Genomic DNA, 20,042 nt, shown 5'->3' on the forward strand with positions numbered 1-20,042 from the left:
TTCTTCAGCTGCTGCAATCAAGGTGATTTAATTAAACTCACTCCCAGTAAGAGCTTTCCTTGTTTGGTGAGCAGATGAGCGAGTTGGAAATTCATTTTCTTTGCAATCTCATTTTCACATTTTAGTGTTTGAAAAAGTCCGCTATGATAAGATATGCATTGAACATTTCCAACCTTTGTGAAAACTGCTCTTCTGTGAGTCAGGAGGATGGTGGTTTGCTTAACACTGATGTATCTTTAACTTTCTTTATTGCTTTGTATATATGGGTGGTTTTCCTGCATGTGTGTTATACGCTAGCATGCAGTGCCTTAGGAGGCCAGAAGATGGTGCTGCTCCCATAAACTGGAGTTACAGATGGTTGCGTGTGACCATATGGGGGCGCTGGGAACTGAACCCAGGCCCTCTGGAAGAGCAGCCAGTTCTCTTAACACTGAGCCATCTCTCCAGCCCCTTATCTTTTTGTGACTGTGATAAAATACTCTGATGAAATCCACTTAAGGAGGAAAGAGATTACTGTGGCTCCTAGTTCGAGGCACAGTCCATCATGGCAATGCAATAGGGGTAGGACCCATCTCCCAGGTGACTCTAGATTCTGTTAAGTTGACAATACTAACTTCCACATTGATATATTGTGAAGCCTAAAGAAACTACCCACCCATCTTGGTACCCACTAAAAAATTATAGATCTTTAAAATTTATTCTTATTTTGTGCATATGAGTATTTGCCTGCACGTATGTCAGCGCATCACATATGTGTAGTGCTCATGGAAGCCAGAAGAGGGCATTGGGCCCTCTGAAACTGGAGTTACACACGGTTGTGAGCCACCATGTGGGTATTGGAGATTGAACCCAGGTTCCCTGGAAAGGCAGCCCGGACTCTTAACTGCTGGGCCATCTCTCCAGCCCCAAAGAAGCTTTTCAAAACAATAATTTATTTTATTTTATGCATATTGGAGTTTTGCCTATGGGTATGTTTGTGTGAGGTGTTGGATCCCTGGGAACTGGAGTTACAGACAGTTGTAAAGCTGTCATGTGGGTGCTGGGAATTGAACCTTGGTTCTCTGGGAGAGCAGCCAGTGCCCTTAACTATTGAGCCATCTCTCCAGACCCCCGAAGAAGCTTTTGAAGGAGTGAAAACTTACTGTGGGAAGCAAGTAGATTTGAGTGGTATAAAGATATGGGTTATATGGATGAGTGTGTGTGTGTGTGTGTGTGTGTGTGTGTGTGTGTGTGTGTGTTTATGTATGTGTGTGTGTGTGTGTGTGTGTGTGTGTGTGTGTGCAATGGATGTGAGTGTGTGTGATGTGTATGTGTGTGAGTGTGTGTGATGTGTATGTGTGTGAGTGTGTGATGGATGTGTGTGTGAGATGGATGTGTGTGAGTGTGTATGTGAGAGTGTGTGTGTGTGTGTGTGTGTGTGTGTGTGTGAGAGTGTGTGTGTGATGGATATATGTGTGTGTGTGAGTGTGTTTGTGTGTGTAGTGGATCCCAATGCCTAGCCAATGACTCATCACACAGGTGCTGAGAACATTGGCTGTTGGAAGCCATCCTGGAGCTTGTGTCATAGGTACCCTTGTGACATCATTCTTCTCTATTTACTCTGCTGGATCAGAGCTAGAGGAGTGCAGACTGAAGGGTGATGGGAACATCTAGCCCCTAACCATGGGTAATTTAGTAGAATATAGATCTTTGGGGGGTTCAATCATGCATGCCTACATCAGGGCATTGAATGCTTTATAAGAGATTGATCTAGCTGGGCAGTGGTGGTGCACACCTTTAGTCCCAGCACTCGGGAGGCAGAGGCATGTGGATCCCTTCGAGTTCGAGACCAGCCTGGTCTACAAGAGTTAGTTCCAGGACAGCCTCCAAAGCCACAGAGAAACCCTGTCTTGACCCCTCCTCCCCCCAAAAAGAGATTGATCTATCCAGGAGTGACCAACCCACAGCCTACAGGCAGTATGCAGATGAGGAGAGCTAGGCATGTGGCCCAATATAAAACTGGAAACTTCCTCAAACTGTTACAAAATTTACGTGTGTGATTGATTTTGTTTTGTAATTCAGGTGTGTGTGTGTGTGTGTGTGTGTGTGTGTGTGTGTGTGTGTGTGTTTCACGTGAACTTTGTAGGTGGTAACATCATTCACAATGTCTAAAGGTTGGATACATTTGTTAGGGTAGGGTAAGGTCTCCTCCTAGTTACCATAGGAGGGGATTCCTCCTCCATGTCCAGTATTGTAAAAAAGGGCCAGAAATAGCAGGGTGTGGTGGCTCACAGTTTTAATCCTAGCACTCAGGGAGGCAGAGGCAGGAGGATCTCTGTGAATTCAAGGGTAGTTTGTTACTGAACAGCCAGAGCTACATAGTGAGACCCTGTCCCAAACAAACAAATGAACAACAACAACAACAAAAGGCCAGAAGGGGGGTCTTGTTGACTTGGCACCAGGGAAAACATTTTGACCTTCTCCCTTATTTTCCTCCCAAATCAGAAAGAGTTTTAAATTATCACAAGACAGGAATATAATCCAAGTACCTGGAAAGCTGAAGCAGATGAATTACTATGAATTTGAGGCCAGCCTGGGGCTACATAGTGAGTTCCAGATCACCTTGGGCTATAGAATGAGAGGCAGCCTCAAAAAAAGAATAATTGGGCTGGAAAGATGACTCAGTGGTTAAGAGAACTGGCTGTTCTTCCAGAGGTCCTGAGTTTGATTCCCCAGCAACTACATGTTGGCTGAAAACCATCTATAATGGGATCTGGTGTGCAGGCAGACATGCAGATAGAGCACTCATACACATAAATAAGTCTTTATAAAAAGAATTACCATTAAAGAAAATGAAGAAGCATATTCTAAACATGTTATGTGCTGTGTATGTGCAGGTGTGTGTGTTTGCAATGATGTACATGCTAACTGAAGTTTAAGCTGTTGATTGGGTGGGTGACAGTTCTCTGGTAGGTTGTTGAACAGAAGGTTCTGGATCCCAGGGAGGTGGTCCTGCCTAAATGAATATATATTTTTTTAACATTTATTTATTTTATGTGTATGGTGCTCTCTCTGCATGTACACATGCATGCCAGAAGAGGGGAACATCAGATTCCACTCTAGATGGCTGTGAGCTACCACATGGTTACTGGGATTTGAACTCAGGCCCTCTGGAAGAGTTGCCAATGCTCTTAACTGATCAAGAGAATATTAATTTTTTTTTTTTTACTTCTAAATCATGAATTCTTGCTCTAGACTGACCAACTAGACAACTCATGGAAAACTGGGGAGATGTGCCCTGTTTGCCGATAGGCACATGCCCAGACATTCACAGGTCAGGTTGATGTATTCATGCCAATTAACCAGCATGTACCAAACAGAGGTAGGCCACCTAGCTGGTCACCTGCGTGCAGCTATGGCCCCGCGGGTCCTGCACCTCCTTAATGGAGGATCAGGATTCCTGTCTGGCACACCCTGAGCTTCCAAGCATCTTAAGCTGTCTTTTCTCTCTTGCAAGGCCCAGAAGAGAATACTGCCATGACACAAACATCTGCAGCTGTGCTCATTCAAGCATGGTGGCGCGGCACACTACTGCGACGCTCGCTGCTGAGTGCCGCCCTCAATGCGTGGATCATTCAGTCCTGGTGGAGAAAGATACTGTTGAAGGTGCGGGAGAAGAGACGTCAGGCGGCTCTGCAGCTTTATGCTCAAAAAACATGGGCAACGGTCACACTGCAGTCCTGGTTCCGAATGTGGCGCATCCGCCAACGATACTGTCGTTTGCTAAATGCTGTCCGCATCATCCAGGTTTATTGGCGTTGGCATAGTTGTCACACTCGTGGCTTTATCCAGGGCGACTATGAAATCAAAGAAAATCATCTGAATATTCAACTTGAAATTTCCCTGGGCTCACAGGCTTGCAAGGTGCAGCAATGCATAACCCTACCAATAAAAGAGTGATCAGGTCTGCTACACCCGCGTCCTCAGCTCTTTTTTATCAGAAAGACTTCCAGGTCAACAGGACTAGAGACAACATGGCAGATACCAGGTGCTCGGCATATCAGCTCCGAGGGGCACTACTGAGAAGGAGCCTCAGTGCTGGAGGATACAGATCTGGGATGGATTAGTAATGTCTGCCATGGGCAGGGGCGTTAGGATTTCAGGGTTTCCAGATGTCTCAGTTCCAGGGAGAACATATAAATGGTCTCCCTTGATAACGCGACATAGAGGCCTTTATTTTGGGGCTTTGTGTTTGCTATAAAATTTTAAGACTTATTTTAGAAATCATGGTAAATATTTGACACAAACTATTTTAAACTAGATTGAAAGGTACTTATATTATTCAATTGTCACCATCCATCTCCATAGCATTTTCATCTTGCAAAGCTGAAAATTTCTACCCATTAAATAGGATTGTTAAAGCCAGGTGGTGGTGGCACACGCCTTTAATACCAGCACTTGGGAGGCAGAGGCATGTGAATCTCTGAGTTCAAGGCCAGCCTGGTCTAGAAAGCTACAAATCCTGTCCTTGAAAAACCAAAAACAACAAAAACAAAACAATAAATAGGAATCTTTTGTTCCTCCCTCCAGCCCCGGACAACTTATTTGTCTCTATGAATTCAACATTTTATATGAGTGACACCTCTCTACCCCCATCCTGGAGAACTCAGAGAACTCATACAAAACCTATGTTGTAGCTACTGGCTTATTGTACTTCCTCCAAGTTCATGTTGTAGCATGTGTCAAGTTTCCCTTTTAAAGGTTGAATAACAGCCCCCCAAATACATGTACTGCCAGTGTTCATTTGTTGACTGATGTGTGCCACACTGCCTCTTGGCTATTTGAACAATGTGGCTGTGGACATGGATGGATAAATAGCTTTTTTCTTTCTTTAAAAAAAGTTGTGTGGGGGGAGAACAAAAAGAAAAAACCCTATGTATTGTGTGATGTATGCATGTGCGTGTGGTATACACATGTATGTATATATATGTGTATGTGATGTATGCATGCATGTGTGGTATATGCATGTGTATTTGTGTATGAATGTCTGTAATGTATGTGTGTGGCATATTCATGTGTGCATATGTGTGTATGTAGTGTGTGCATGCATGTGTGTGTGTGTGTGTGGGGGGTATACTCTGTGTGGTGTGTGTGGTGTTTGCATGAATATGAGCATGCTCACACACATGCCCACAGGCTACCCTTAAACTCACTTCTGATCCTCTTCCCATCTCCATCTCTCCAGTGCTAGGATCACAGGTGTACAGCTAGTTGTGGGTTTGGTTGCTTTTTGAGACTTGTCTCAGTGTGTAGCTGGCCTTGAACTCAGGCCTCACAAAGGAATGGAAAACTTACATCCCTATAAAACCCTGAGCATGCATGATTTCGGAAGCTTTATTCACAACTGCCCGAATTTGCAAGCATCCAAAATGTCCTTCAGCATAGGAGGGGTTGAATAAACTTGGTATGTCCCTCAAGTGGTGTTACAGTGAGTAAGCCATGATAACTCATGGAGGAACTTACATGCATATTACTCAAGGAAAGACAGCAACCTGAAAGGCTACATACTGTGTGCAGTCTAGAAAAACAAAAACAAACAAACAAATTATGGAGAAAGTAAATAAAAGAGATCGTCACTCAGAAGGCAGAGGCTAGAGGATTGCAAGTTCAAATTTATCCAGAGCCACATACTCATCCCTCTTCAACACCCCCCCAAAGCCTGCCAATCTCCTCTTCAAATACTCAATTTTGCTTCTCCCCTTCACTTGATCTAAGAAAAGGGAACAGATTAGATCCCCAATTTCCTGTCACCTTGTTCTCCATCCCAGCTGTACCCTACACTCACTGCTTTCTCTCTAGTGAAATTAAAGGTCTTTGTCCTGATCACAAGCCAACTCCTCAGACTACACTTCTGTCTTCTCTAGCTGCCTGAGCCCATATATGGAGCCTAGAAGTCTAAGTTATCAAGGAATCAAACCCAGATCCTCTGGAAGATCAGCCGGTGCTCTTAACCACTGAGCCATCTCTCCAGCACTCTTGGTAGGTTTGAGGAGCAAAACTGGCTTGGTATAATTGAGTATTTGAAGAGGAGAGATTTTGGGTTATTCAGCCCATAAAATGGAAATGCAAACATGAGAGAAAATCCAGGGAATATTCAGTCAAGACACAGAGTTGAGCACAGACAGTCTTGCTCCAATGTAACTGTACTGTAGGTAAGGGAGCAGAAAGGCAGGTGGGCTCATCCCACAGGTGTTGAGGTAGGGAGGGAGGAGGAGGAGGGATGGGGAGGAAAATGGATGGAGGGAGGAAGAGAAGAAGCCAAACGGTGCAGAGAATTGGTCATAATAAGGCAGAAAATCTGAACTGGTAAAGAAAGTTAGGCACGGCAGGAGTGAAGACCTGAAAGACTATCAGAATCTAGAGACCAAAGATCTTAGCACAGAAAGAGACACTGTCGGTTATTGAGAAGCTGTGCCTGAAGGAAAGGAGGAAGTAACCAGAGCCGGGGCCTCGGAGAAAGCAGTTTGAGCAGCCGTCCATCACAGGGGATGATGGTGTCTAGAACCTCACTATCCATAGTGTGAAGAGTTACATTTAAATTAAAAGAGTTAAAAACCCATTTCCTCAATTTCACTAGGTATATTTCCAGGGGGTTTTCCATACCAGAAAGTGCAACTAAAGAAGGTTCTACAAAATAGTGCTATTTTAGTATGGCCATGGGAGAATTGAGGAGCTTGGGAGGGTTGTTTGGGAGTTGGGGAAGGAGCGATGTTAGAGAGGACCTTGCTTGATGCACAGCCCTCTGGGAGAGGAGTTTGGGTGAGGGAATTGAGGGGCTGGGAGTGTCTTTTTAAAAATGATTTATTTATTTTTCTTTCATGCACATTTGTGTTTTGTCTGCATGTATGTCTGGGTGAAGGTATTGGGTCCCCTGAAACTGGAGTTACAGACAGTTGTGAGCTGCCATGTGAGTGCTGGGAATTGAACCCAGGTCCTCTGGAAAAACAGCTTAACCCTCCGAGCCATCGCTCCAGCCCTGTGAGTGTCCTTTTCCACTTGTTCTCAGGGTCATCTCCTTGCCCCTTGACATGGCCAGCCCTAGCCCCAGCCAGCACTAAGGCCACCCTCCTATCTTCATTTGGGGCCACACTGTGATGGCTGCATTCAGACACTGGCATTTTCTTTAAATGCTTCTCAGGAAACAGAGGCACTCTAGATCCCAGCCAACCCTGACTCCAGACCCCAGAGTCAGTCAGGGCATGTCAAGAGTTTTCATGGGATGAAGTCTTCAGATCAGTGATGGGGGAGCAAGGAGGGGGCCTGGGAATGGGAACTGGACTTCTGGTTGGGTCAGGTTGGGACCTAGCTGATGTTTTGATGACTGAGTGGCCTGTGACCATTACCATTCCAATATGCAAACACAGGAAAACCTCACTGTTCTCTGTGAGAGACAACAGGACTCAGCGAGGCCCAAGTCTCAAGGCTTCCATAAACATACACCAACCATTTAGACCTTTACTGGGGACGGAAGACAGCGTCCTTCTAGTCAGCCCTCAGTGGTCAATGATCTCGATGTGGAACTGCAGGTGGGTGGTAGTGATCACACAGTGACCCCGCAGGTAGGCGCAAGACTGGCAGTTGTGGTATTTCCAGTGGGCCTGGATGACGTAGATCGCACTGAGGACCTGGCAGTACCGCCACTGGACGCGCCACATCCGAATCAGGGACTGGAGCTTGACCACCGCTCTCTCTGTGTGTGAGTAGTCAATCAGCGCTTGCCTCCGCTTCTTCTCCAGGATCCTCCCGAGCATCAGCCGCCACCAGCACTGCAGGATCCAGGCCCTGAGGGCTGCGTGGAGCAGAGTCCTGCGCACCAGGGTGCCACGCCACCAGGCCTGGATCTTAATGGCTGCTTTAGTGTTTTTTTTTTTTAACTTTTTCTAGACAGAGATAAGAGAGATTACTCAAGGACCTGCCTGCTACCAACCTTCAGGGTCTTCTTGGAAGGGCTCTGGGCTGTCTCTTAATACTGGCTCTCCCTAGGAGAGTTCTGGGGTCTAGCAGAACTCTGATCAGGAGCCAGAAGATCTGGTAGGGACCTTTCCCTGCCACTGTGGACACCACCTCATTTTGGGCGTCACAGTTCCTCTCTTTTTCTTTTTCCTTTCTTTCTTTCTTTTCTCTTTCTTTCTTTCTTTCTTTCTTTCTTTCTTTCTTTCTTTCTTTCTTTCTTTTTTCCCTTCGAGACTGGGTTTCTTTTCGAGGCAGACAGCCTTGGCTGTCCTGGAACTCGCTCTGTAGACCAGGCAAGCAGAGATCTACCTGCCTCTGACTCCTGAGTGCTGGCATTAAAGGCCAGCACCACCACCACCCAGCTGTTCCTCTCTTTTTCATTCCATGTATTCTAGGCTGGCCTTGAACTCCTTATATAGTGCAGGATGACCTTAAATTTCTGTTCCTCCTGCCTCCATCTCCCAAGGGCTGGGATGACAGGGGGTGTACCTCCATCCTTGGCTAACAACATCCTTCTCTTGCTTACCTCACTGCTGCCTAAGTCAAGAGAATACCAGAGTCCCTGTGTACTGAGGGTAAGAGGAGCTTTGCTATAGTCACAACCACATCATTAAGTTTGACTGATTTGGGAAGATTTGCTCTCCTAATGCTTTGCCTGGTTTTTCTTGGCTGACTCATGCCCCAAAACACACCATCTGATTGCTCTCTGCAATAATCACCTATTTTTATTTTGTGGTGTGGTTTGGAGCACCTCTTGCATGCTCTACAACTAACCTTCCTGTATTTAGACCATTCTGCTTAATCCAGAGTACTCATGTTCTTGACTTCTAACCCCATGCAGTTTCTGCTGGGTTTCCCTCTTTCCAGTCACTATGTCGCAGTCAGACTCAGATCCAAGAGTCCAGACTGAGGAGGAGGACACAGAGGGGAATAAGCAAATATTGACTTGACCCTTGGTTATTTTAGACTGGCATGCACATGAGGCGGAATCCCACACCCCAGAACATGGATACAAATGATTTAGAGTTCTCTGAACTGTGTGTAATTCTGCTCACTTGTTCTCTTACCTTCCATTTCTTCTTCTTCTTTTGAATAATTTCATTTTCACTTTCAATTACAGATGCAATTAAACTGCTCTTGGACTGTCACCAAAATTAAGTGAGAAATACACATACATACATGAGTAAAACAATTCTTTGGATGGTTCTGTTCAGAGCCACCCCCTGCCTTAGTACCCCCTCCTTCCCCTAGGCCTGTGAAGGTCAGCATGATACCCACCCATGCCCTGACTCATGCTAGATCTGCTAGATCGCCTCGTGTTTCTGACACAAAACTTAAGCACCATAACCAGCCTGCGTCTACATGGTTCATTTATCCTGATTTCTCTGCTTCCCAAGGTCTGATATGAGTGACCTGAGAGAGGAGAAGCCAGATTCACAGTGGCTTTGTGATACAGGGTTCAGGAGTCTGCCCCAGAGTCTCTCCTCACTTTACTTTCCTATCACTTATGTTCTTTTGCTCCTCCTTTCTCAAGTCCTTTCTCCCAGTGGCCCCTTTCTAGCTTCCTTGCCTCTACCGGCATTCCAAGTGTGTGTGTGTGTGTACACCCACAAATCTGAAAGTTCAAAGCTAGGATCTGCATATGAAAGAGAACAAGCATTTGTCTTTCTGAGCCTGGGTTACTTTACTTGGTAGAATACCTTTTGAGTCCCACCCATTTACCCATAAGTCTAATAAGTTCATCTTTTTTTTTTACAGCTGAATAAAATTCAGTTCCATGTATATATCACCATTTTCATTATCCATCATCAGTTGGTGGGTGTCTAGGCTGACTATTTCCCAGCTAATGTGAATGGAATATTGATGAACATGGACGTACAAGTATCTCTGGCTAGCAGAACAATGGATCTGACAAGATATATGCATTGTTGCAATAGTGGCACAAATACTGTGGGAGTAACCAACCACTTTCAGACTGGATTTTCCACCCATTCTAGAAGATGGAACCCATGCTTGGCATTGTTAACTGGGCCAAGAGCCTGGAGAAGGCTAGGTCACAGGCCCTAGTGGAGAACTTTGTATTTTTCTGCTAAATGGTAATGGTAATAAACATACTATAAACACTCCCTAAGCTCTTATTTTTATACCCATAGATTAGTGCTTCTTTCAACCCTTATCAAAGAAGCGTCTTTTTACAGAAGGTGGAGATTAATACGGAGACCCAGAACCCACTGAGAAGGCCATTGAAGTTCTACCATAAATAGGCACCAAGACCTGATAGACCCAATCTGAATCTCTAAAAACTTAGAAATTCAGATGTTACTCGTTAGAAACTATCCTAAATGATAAGAATTTCACAGGGACAGTTGACTTGGTGGTGGACATCTGTAACCCCAGCATTTTGGTATTTCTTTAAGAATCATGTGAGCATTCCATTTTGTGTGGACTCTTTCACTTACTGAGTCTACCAATGTTACCAGTTATCAGCACCTTACAATTTCCTACTGCCGAGTGGTGTTCAACCACATGGACAGACCTCCTTCTGCTTATCTGCACACCCTCTTCATGGGCGTTTGTGCCATTTGGTTTTTATCTTTGGGTTATTATGAATAGTGCAGTTATAAGTATCCATGTACAAACTTTCTGTGAGTAACCTTTCATTTCTCTATAACTAGGAACTGAACTTCTGGCTCCCAGTTGGCTCCAAGGAACCATTTGAGGAGCAGGGGCACCATTTCCCATAGAGATCAACCACTTAAAATTTCTGCTGGTGTGTATGTAAGCCCTTAATTGTTCGTATTTTTGCCAGCACTAGCTACTGCCTGGGTGTGTTGGGGTATCATCTTGAAGTTTTTAGGTTTTTTTTAGTGTTATGTTTTAGATTAGCTGGGGGTGGAGTGGATCTGGGAGGAGCAAGAGGAAGGACTGGGGGATGATTGAAAAGCAGTATAAAATTCTCAAAGAATTAATAAAGTATTATATTTAAAAAGATTTCTCCCTTCCCTCTCATAATCACCCCCTTTCCCTTCCCATGACCCCTCCTGACATGTAATACACATGTAGGTATTGCTACAAGCACATGGACTTTTAAATCTAGGTTCTATATGTATATCAGAGATGTACTTATTTTTTTTTGGAACAAGTTCTCACTGTTTAGCCCTGGCTATCCTGAAACTATGTAGGACAGGCTGATCTCGACCTCACAGAGACCCCTCCCTCGACCCTTTGAGTGCTGGGATTAAAGGCTCCTACTGCCATATCTGATATGCTTTAACTTTTTGGGGGATTGATGATGTCAAATAAGTTTTGTGTGCTTATTGGCCATTTGTGTTTTTGGAAAACTGTCTGTTTTTTAGATCTTTTGCCTATTTTAATTTATTCATTAGACTTTTTAGGGGGAATTAAAACTTAACTTAAAAACACAATGACATAGGGTCAATGAGATAGTGGGTAGGGGTACTTGTACACAGAGCTGATGATCTGCACTTCATCTCTGAATCCACAAGGTGGCAGGAGAGGACTGATTTCCCCAACTCTGGAGGCTGTCTTCTGACAGCAAGCCGGTACCTCCCCCCCAAACCTCCCACCTAAAATAATAATAAATGAATAAAGGTTAAATTACAGTTTAAAATATAAAAGACAAATGGCGATACAGAAGACTTAAGAACACGTTTTGTCCAATAGTCCTGTATATACTTTAAAGGAAATAAACATACTTAAAGAAACAACAGTACTGTCAAAGCATAGAGAATGGGCTTTAGAAATCAAGAACTACAAAAGCTACTTTAAATAAGAAAGCATTCCTATCCAGATGTGTGGCATTCTCCCGAAATTCAAATACTAGGGAGACAGAGGCAGGCAGATTGGTGAGTTTCGAGGTCAGCCTGGTCTATGTAGTGAACTCCAGGACAGGACATCCAGGGCTGTACAGAGAGAGTCTGTCTCAAACAACAGAGAAGAAAAACATTCCTGTTCCACACTGCCCATTAAATTACGGTTAACTCCAGGCATGTCTTGAGTTTACAACGACCATGTGTGCTGTTTCCTTCCACCATGCCACCGGGTCACACATAGAATACTGGTTTCACAACACCCCAATTTTTAATTAAAAAATTTAAGCACCTCATTTTTTCTTATATGCATGCAGAACCTAGATCTAAAAGTAGGGGTGTGTATATCCATAGATATTTGAGTATTTATATGTATGGAAGGGTCATAAAACATGAAAGGGAATCATGAGAGGGAAGGAAGAATTATATGTTTTATGTTACATTAATATATGAATTATACAATCTCATACTTTATTATTCTCAACAACAAAGCTTTTTCATGCTTTTTTTTGGAGGGGGCGCAGGTTTCGAGACAGGGTTTCTCTGTATTGTTTTGGAGTCTGTACTGGAACTCGTTCTGGAGACCAGGCTGGCCTCAAACTCACAGGGATCCGCCTGCCTCTGCCTCCAGAGTGCTAGGAATAAAGGTGTGCACCACCAATGCCCAGCACTTTGGTTTTTTTGAGAAACGGTCTCTTTATGTAGCTCTGGCTGTCCTGAAACTCACTATGTAGACCAGGCCGGTCTTGAACTCAGAGATCCATCTGCCTCTGCCTCTGCCTCCCGAGAGCTGGGATTAAAGCAAATACAAATTTATTATTATTATTATTATTATTATTATTATTATTATTATTATTATTATTATTTTGAGACAGGGTTTCTCTGTGTCTCAGCCTTGGTTGTCCTGGAACTCTTTGTAGACTAGGCTGGCCTTGAACTCACAGAGATCCACCTGCCCCTGCCTTCTGAGTGCTGGCATTAATGCTTGGCACAATTGAAATTTTTGCTTGCATATGTAGTGACTTTGTAGAGCAACTGAGCCAGGGACTCCCAGTAACCCAAAGGCTCTTCCAGCATGTCTTATTCGTCTTTTTTTAAATTAAAAATCCTTTTTAAAATTTCAGACAAATATACTATATTTTTCCTCTCCCCTTCTCTTTTCCCTCCTACCCTTCCTGTATCCTTCCTGCCCTGCTCCCCCTTCAGTTCATGGCTCCTTTTTCATTGTTACATAAATACATACATACATACATATATACATACATACATACAATTTACTGAGACCATTTAGTGTCATTTGTATATATGCTTATTTTGGCTGAGCAGTTAGTATTGGGTAACCAATTAAAGAGCTAATCCCCGAGGAAGACTGATTTTTCCCTAGCTGTCATTAGTTGCCCATAGCTTTCATCTAGGGGTGGGCCTTATGAGATTTCCCTTAAAGTCACAGTAGTCTGGGGTCAGGGGAGAGCAGGCAGAGACAGCAAGAAGTTGAGGCAGAAGGGGAGGGGCGAAGAGGAGGGAATGAAACCTTCTGTAAAGCTAGTCTCCAGACTGTCATTCCCAAACTTGACCCATCCACAGGTTTGAGGGAGGGTCGGCCTGTGAAAAATCTTCCTGGTATCAGACTCCTCCATCCTGTCAGGTCAGGGCTCAGCCTGTGGAAGTCCTCCTTGGCACAGGACTCCTCCATCCTGTCAGGTCAGGGCTCAGCCTGTGGAAGTCCTCCTTGGCACAGGACTCCTCCATCCTGTGGGCTGAGATCAGGGCTTCAGACTCGTCTCTCAGTGAAACACAGCCCTTAGACAGCAGCAGTGGACTTCACTCTTGTTCCTTCCGTCCTGTTTGGCTTTCCATTCTTTTTATAATAGTTTAGGCTTCCTCTATCCCTTTCTCACAAGGGAACTGTTCAAAACTACTCAAAACATGAATGGGTTTTGTTAGTTTTTTGAAAACATGGGTGTTTTAATAAAGGAGAGGATGTCCTTGGCAATGGCCAGTTTTAGGTCTGGGATTTCAATAGGATTCATTAGGACTTTCCCCACTGGAGTTTGAGGAAGACCATGGAGACTAGGGACTTTTCAAAGATTGGGATCAAGGGCTGGAGAGATGGCTCAGTGGTTTAGAGCACAGGCTGCTCTTCTGGAGGTCCTGAGTTCAATTCCCAGCAACCACATGGTGGCTCACAACCACCTGTAATAAGGTCTGGTGCCCTCTTCTGGTCTGCGGGGATATGTGCAGACAGAACACTGTATAAATAAATAAATTAAAAAAAAAAAAAAAGATCGGGATCATGATGTAAAGGGTACACTGCCTGGCCCAGCCTTACACAGCAGAGGGTCTCAAGTTCACCAAAAATGCTGCCCCTCCACCAAGACACTGACGGCACACACTTCCACACAGATGTACGTGGGAGAAAGTTGATGAGGTTTACAGTTAACCAGGATCCTCTTCAATGAGATTTGCTAGGTATACATTTGCCAAGTGGACAAACAGCATCCTTGTGGCTTGTTTGGAAGTACCTAATGAACAGATCCTTCATGGTCTGTGTTCTATGGCTGCACAGAGAGTCCATGGCCATGGTAATTCTTATAAAAGAAAGCAATTAATCGGGGCTTGCTTACAGTCTCAGAAGTCTACTCCATGTTCGTCATGGCAGGGAGCATGGAGGCACGAAGTCAGTGCTGGAGAATTAAGAGTTCCACATCTGGATCCACAAGCAGCAGGAAAAGGGAAGGAGCCACTGGGCCTGGCTGTAGCTTCTGAACCTCAAAGACATACTTCCCCCAACAAGGCCATACCTACCCCAACAAGGTCATACCCACTCCAACGAGGCCAGGCCTCCTAATCCTTTCAAATAGTGCCACTCCTTAAATATATGAACTTACAGGACCATCCTTATTGAAGCCTCCACAAAAGTCTTTCTAATTTGGCTCTCTGAAGCATTTGAACATCAATGTACTTAAAGTCACCTTGCCCAGCAGCCTCTGCTGTCCTTCCAACAGTCCTGGCCCAGGCTCCCCGGGCAGTTCAGAGCTGGACTTTGACTGGTGGGCCTGGCAGAAGTGGACAGATCCAGCCTCATTGCTGAGGGGGCTATGCTGCTTCCTTAGCCTTATCCCAGAAGCTCCAGTCAGGTGCATCAGAGTTTTATTATGAGATGTTATATAGTAGACCCAAGTTCATGAACAGGTCTATGATTCATGAAACATTCTCTGACATTCTGTGGGTAGGCCGACAGCGTGCGACGCACAAGCATGAAAGACTTGAGTTTACGGATCCCTACCACTGACATAAAAAAGCCAGTATGGTGGCACACACATATAATCTCACCGCTGGGGAGCAAAGCCAGGAGGATCCCATGCATGCCCATGGCAGTGAAGCTTTGTCTTCAAGATACTTACTTCCTTGGATATGTCCCCTGAAGCATGGTTCTGGGTCATATGGTAGTTCTATTTTGATTTTTATGAGGGATCTTCCATATTGTTTCCCATATGGCTGTCCCAATTTTTTTCTACACCCTTGCCCACACTTTCCCCCTTGTCTTTGGATGATAACTATCCCAACAGATGTCAGGTGATGCCTCATTGTGGTTTTGATCTCTTTTTTTCCAGATGGCCAGTGATGCTGACTACCTTTTCATGTACCTGTTGGCCAGCTATGTTTTCTTTGGAAGAAAATGCCTTCTTAGGACTACTGCTTACTCCCCCCCCACCCATTTTTAAAATCAGAACCTGCGTGCCTACAATATCTCCATTCACAGCTTGTTTAGTCTGTGCAGTCTTTTGTCGTTCTGTACGCATTTCAGTTGGGATCTTTTTTTAACTGCTTAGAACATTCTCATTATATTTTGAAATGTAGATTTTTTTTTAAAAAAAAAACCTCTCTTTTTTAGAAATATCGTGTTAAGGGTGAAGTGTCATTTAAGGAGCTTAGGGGAAGAATTCTAATATTGGATGAAGCTCAAAAATTAGAAAGAGGCAAACCAAAAAGAAGGCACATGAAGCAGTTAAAATTATTCCCTCTCACACACACACACACATAAAGTTGATGGTTGATGGTGTTATTTAATAAGGTGTGGTTGAGTTTCTTGGTACCATTACAGACAACAGTTTTTAAACATCTATGGAGTTTTTGCTGCGATCCTAACTAGGCTAATGTGCTCTTGTGTGTAGCCTGCCACCGGACAGAAACATGAAAGGGGAATGCCATGGTTCCATTTGAAATGTCTCCCACCGGATCGTATTTTGAGCTGGCAGAGCTCTTTTGAAAGGCTGTGGCCGTTTTAGGGGGTGGGCCTTAGCTGGAGGAAGTAGGTTGGTAGGGTGAGCCTTTGAAGGTAGGGTGGGTGGAGCATGGCGCTTGATTCCTGTTAGTTTTTGCATCCTGATCTGCACAATGGAAGCTGCGTCTACTACTCAGTCTGCCTGCCAGGAACTGAGCTGCCCCGCCATGCCTTCCCTGCCATGATGTGCTAAAACCCCAAAATGGTGAGACCTAAAAATAAGTCCTAAAATGGGGTCTCTCTATGTAGCCCAGACTGGTCTTGAACTTAAAATAACTCTCCTGCTCCCACCTCCATAATTCTAGGATTATGGGTATGCAACATTTATTCTTTCTCCTTTCTTTCTTTCTTTCTTTCTTTCTTTCTTTCTTTCTCTCTTTCTTTCTTTCTTCTCTCTCAGCTTTCTGAAAAAAATGAATTGTAACCTAAGCTGTATTTCCAATTATATATGCGTTGCAAGAAATATCTATTCATTTTGGGATATAGCTAGGGTAGCCCAGCATTCAGCTTTGTCTATTTGATTGTCTAATTAACTACCAAAATGTCCAAGAGTGGTCAGTAAGCTACATAGCTATCTATACTAGGTCAACAATATTGTCTTTGAACTTGGACCAAAACTCAGAGTAATAGTTCTGCTGAACAAATAAGCTATAACCATTTAACCGATACAGTGCCAACATTTAATTTTTATTTATAGTTTGAGATAGACAATCATGTAGTTGGGGGCTGGTTTTGAACTCCTGATCCTATTGCTTCCACCTCCCATATGGGTAAGATTACTGGCGTGTGTCACCATATCTGGCTCAATATTTATTGTTTTATAGTTTCTGTTTTTTGTTTGTTTTTTTCAAGACAGGGTTTCTCTGTGGCTTTGGAGCCTGTCCTGGAACTCTCTCCGTAGACCAGGCTGGCTTCAAACTCACAGAGATCCTTCTACCTCTGCCTCCCAAGTTCTGGGATTAGAGGTATGTGCCACTACGCCCAGTTCTATATTTATTTTTTAATATTTTTTAGGGAGCAGAAAATTTTTTAAACAAACTATTAGCAGTACAAAATATTTATAAAATAGATAAAAAATACATAGGCCATTTCTAGACACAGGTACTGGGCACCCAACTCCAGTCTTCTGCAAGAGTAGTATATGCTCTTAACCACTGAGCCATTGATCCAGTGTCCCCTGTTCTAATTTAAATAAAACCAGTACATGTTAATGAGATCTGGCCTGAGGGTTGTTTTTCATGTGATGCTGAGGAAGAGTTCTTCTGTTAGGAATACACTATACTGCTGAGCTGCATTCCCCAGAACTGGATTTATTTTTAAACTGTAACTTAGTATGTATACTAAGTATTTCCAAGGCTGTATCATTAAGAACACAACTTCCAAAAGAAGGAAAAAGATCAATTTTCCTGTTTAAAAAATTAACATTTAAAGATAGTATTACAAAGTAACAGATTCTGCTACCCTGTATTATTGTATTCTTTATTTTTCACTGTGTGTGTGTGTGTGTGTGTGTGTGTGTGTGTGTGTGTGTTTGTAGATTAGGGGACAGTTTGCAGGAGTCAGTTTTTCCCCCACGTGAGTCTTGGGATTACATCTGGGTTGACAGGTTTAGCAGCAAATGCCTTTACCCAATGAGCCATCTCACTGGCTCCATACTGAGGTATAAAGAACTTTACTGGATCAACATTAGAGTATTGTCTTGTTATGAAAGAATAGGAAAAGCGGTACAGCCTGGACTCAGTGAAGATTTTGATAGCTCTAGGTCATCAAAGCCCATGAGAGTATGAAGAACTGTCAGTCGATTCCCCTAGATCTCCATGTGGACAAGGTATGTAAATCTGGCAAGACTTACAAATAGCTGGCAGGAGAGGCGACCTCTGGACCTTTGCTGTTCTGAGGTAGGTAAAACACAAGACGCATGGTTTTGTCTTTTCCCAGTCCTTGGGTCCTTCTGCCTTCCCAGGCTTGCCCTCTGAGTTCTCTTCTGGGTGCCCCCTCTACAGGAGGGGGAACTTTTGTTTCACCTGGGAGTGAGTATTTTAGTTACTTTTCTATTACCACGACAAAACACCATGAGCAAAGTAACTTATAAAAGAAAGCATTTAATTTGGAGCTCACGGTTCCAGGGGGCTAGAGTCCATGGCCATCATGATGGGAAGCACGGCGGTGGTCAGTCAGGCATGGCACTCTGAGAATTCAGATCTGATCCACAAGCACCAGGCAGAGAGCGCTAACCTCCTCCAACAAAGCCACACCTCATTATCCTTCTCAAACAGTTCCGCCAGCTGGGAGCCAAGCATTCAAACATATGAGCCTATGGGGCCATTCTCATCCAAACAACCACACGGCGTTTGAGAGTGCACAGCCTTGCCTCACTTCCTGTTTGCTCTTCCTGCTTCCTGTCTGTGAGGAAAGATGGGATTTTCAGCTTCCTGCTCCTGCCACAATGCCTGCCCCTTGATGCCATGCTTCCTCCACGCCACGAGGGACTCTTCTCTCTCTGGAACTGTAAACCCAAGTAAACGCTTTTTTCCATCAGTGGCTTTGGGTCGCTGTGTTTTCTCACAGAAGAAAAGTAACTAACACAGTGACCGTCATTGTGATCTCTGTCTAAGACATTTTCATCATTCCAAACAAAAACAAAAGTCACCACCAGCAAAAACCCTTTAGCGGATCCGTCCTTCTTTCCCGCAGACGCCTGCAGCTACTAGTTTATTTATAACTCTGTAATTTACCTCTCCTGGGCATTTTATATAAATTTTATATAACTCTGCAATATGTGTCTGTCTTTCACTTCACATAATGTTTTCAAAGTTAACTTCTGTCGTAGAACTTCCGCTTTTCACTATTCTCCCTCTCTCTCCTCCCTCTCTCTGTGAGGATGTGTTTGCTTGTGCCCCAGGTGCCACCGGGTGTATGTGGAGGTCACACGGCAACTCCCCCACCCCATTCTTTTATGTTTTCTAAGAATTTTGTGCAACATATTTTGATCATAGTCACTTCCTCACTCCTCCCAGGTCCATCTCCCCTTTAGCTGATTCAACTGTGTCCTTCCCCGGCCACCAAATACAATGTGTGCTGCCAGGACACTCTTGTTTGTGTGGCCTTCACTGGAGGACAGTCAACTCACCAGGCCACACCTTACACACACACACACTCCCTCCCAGCAGCTAACAACTGCCAATAGCTCTTTATCTAGGGGTGGGACTTCATGCCCCCCCCTTTGTATGCTGGAATGTTGTCTGATGGGAGTTTACTCAGGTTTTGTCATTGTCTCCATGACTGCAAATTCATATGAGCAAGTGCCCTGCTGTGTCCAGAAACACTATTTCCTGGCAGTCAGCCATCAACTCCGGGTCTTATAATCCTTCTGCCCCTTCTTCAGGGGTGATCCCTGGGCCTCAGGAGGAGAGGTTATGACATAGATGTCCTATTTAGGGCTGATCCTTCTTGAGTTTGTTATTCTCTGTGCCTTGACCAGTTAGTTGTAGGTCTCTGTATTAATTGCTATCTACTGCAAACAGAAGCTTCTCCGATGAGGCTTGATAGACACACTGATCTAGGGATATAATCACAAGCCATTTGGATTCAGTTTAATACTAAGTCTCTTTAGTAGAGTCATGGCGGTAGGTTCTCCTGTGACTGACTTGTCTAGTCATAGGTTCATGGCCCCAGGAATGGTGCCAGGTATGGGATTTAACTCGTGAAATGGGCCTTAAGTTTAGTAAGAAAGTGATTGTTTGCTCATGGTACTTAGCACTAATGACTCTTGACAGGTCAATCATTGCTGTAGCTAACGGGGTCCACAACTAGCCAAGAGCGGTCACTCCTTTTCTCCTCTGGTAGTATGCATAGCACCTTCCAGCTCCATGAAAGCTGGACAGTATGGGTGATGCCTCCTTTTGAGTAGCAGCTAGATATTTCCTTGTTCTATG

At 44.1% G+C, this 20,042-nt stretch overlaps 2 protein-coding genes across 2 annotated transcripts; one reads left to right on the forward strand and one right to left on the reverse strand.

Annotated features, from left to right (window-relative positions):
• The first annotated feature begins 1,662 nt into the window (after positions 1-1,662).
• On the forward strand, positions 1,663-3,939 carry LOC100766585 (IQ domain-containing protein F5). The gene is made up of 2 exons (XM_027414243.1): positions 1,663-1,666; positions 3,497-3,939. Exons 1-2 carry the CDS (start codon positions 1,663-1,665, stop codon positions 3,937-3,939), a joined length of 447 nt encoding a protein of 148 aa, XP_027270044.1.
• A 3,593-nt stretch (positions 3,940-7,532) lies between these two features.
• Positions 7,533-9,574, reverse strand: Iqcf2 (IQ motif containing F2). The gene is made up of 3 exons (XM_027414244.1): positions 9,569-9,574; positions 9,048-9,077; positions 7,533-7,913 (listed from the first exon to the last, which is right to left on the reverse strand). The coding sequence occupies exons 1-3, from the start codon at positions 9,572-9,574 to the stop codon at positions 7,533-7,535; spliced, it is 417 nt and encodes a 138-aa protein (XP_027270045.1).
• Between the last annotated feature and the right edge of the window lie 10,468 nt (positions 9,575-20,042).

The sequence above is a fragment of the Cricetulus griseus genome, chromosome 4, assembly GCF_003668045.3.
Source record: "Cricetulus griseus strain 17A/GY chromosome 4, alternate assembly CriGri-PICRH-1.0, whole genome shotgun sequence".
Lineage (NCBI taxonomy): Eukaryota > Metazoa > Chordata > Mammalia > Rodentia > Cricetidae > Cricetulus > Cricetulus griseus.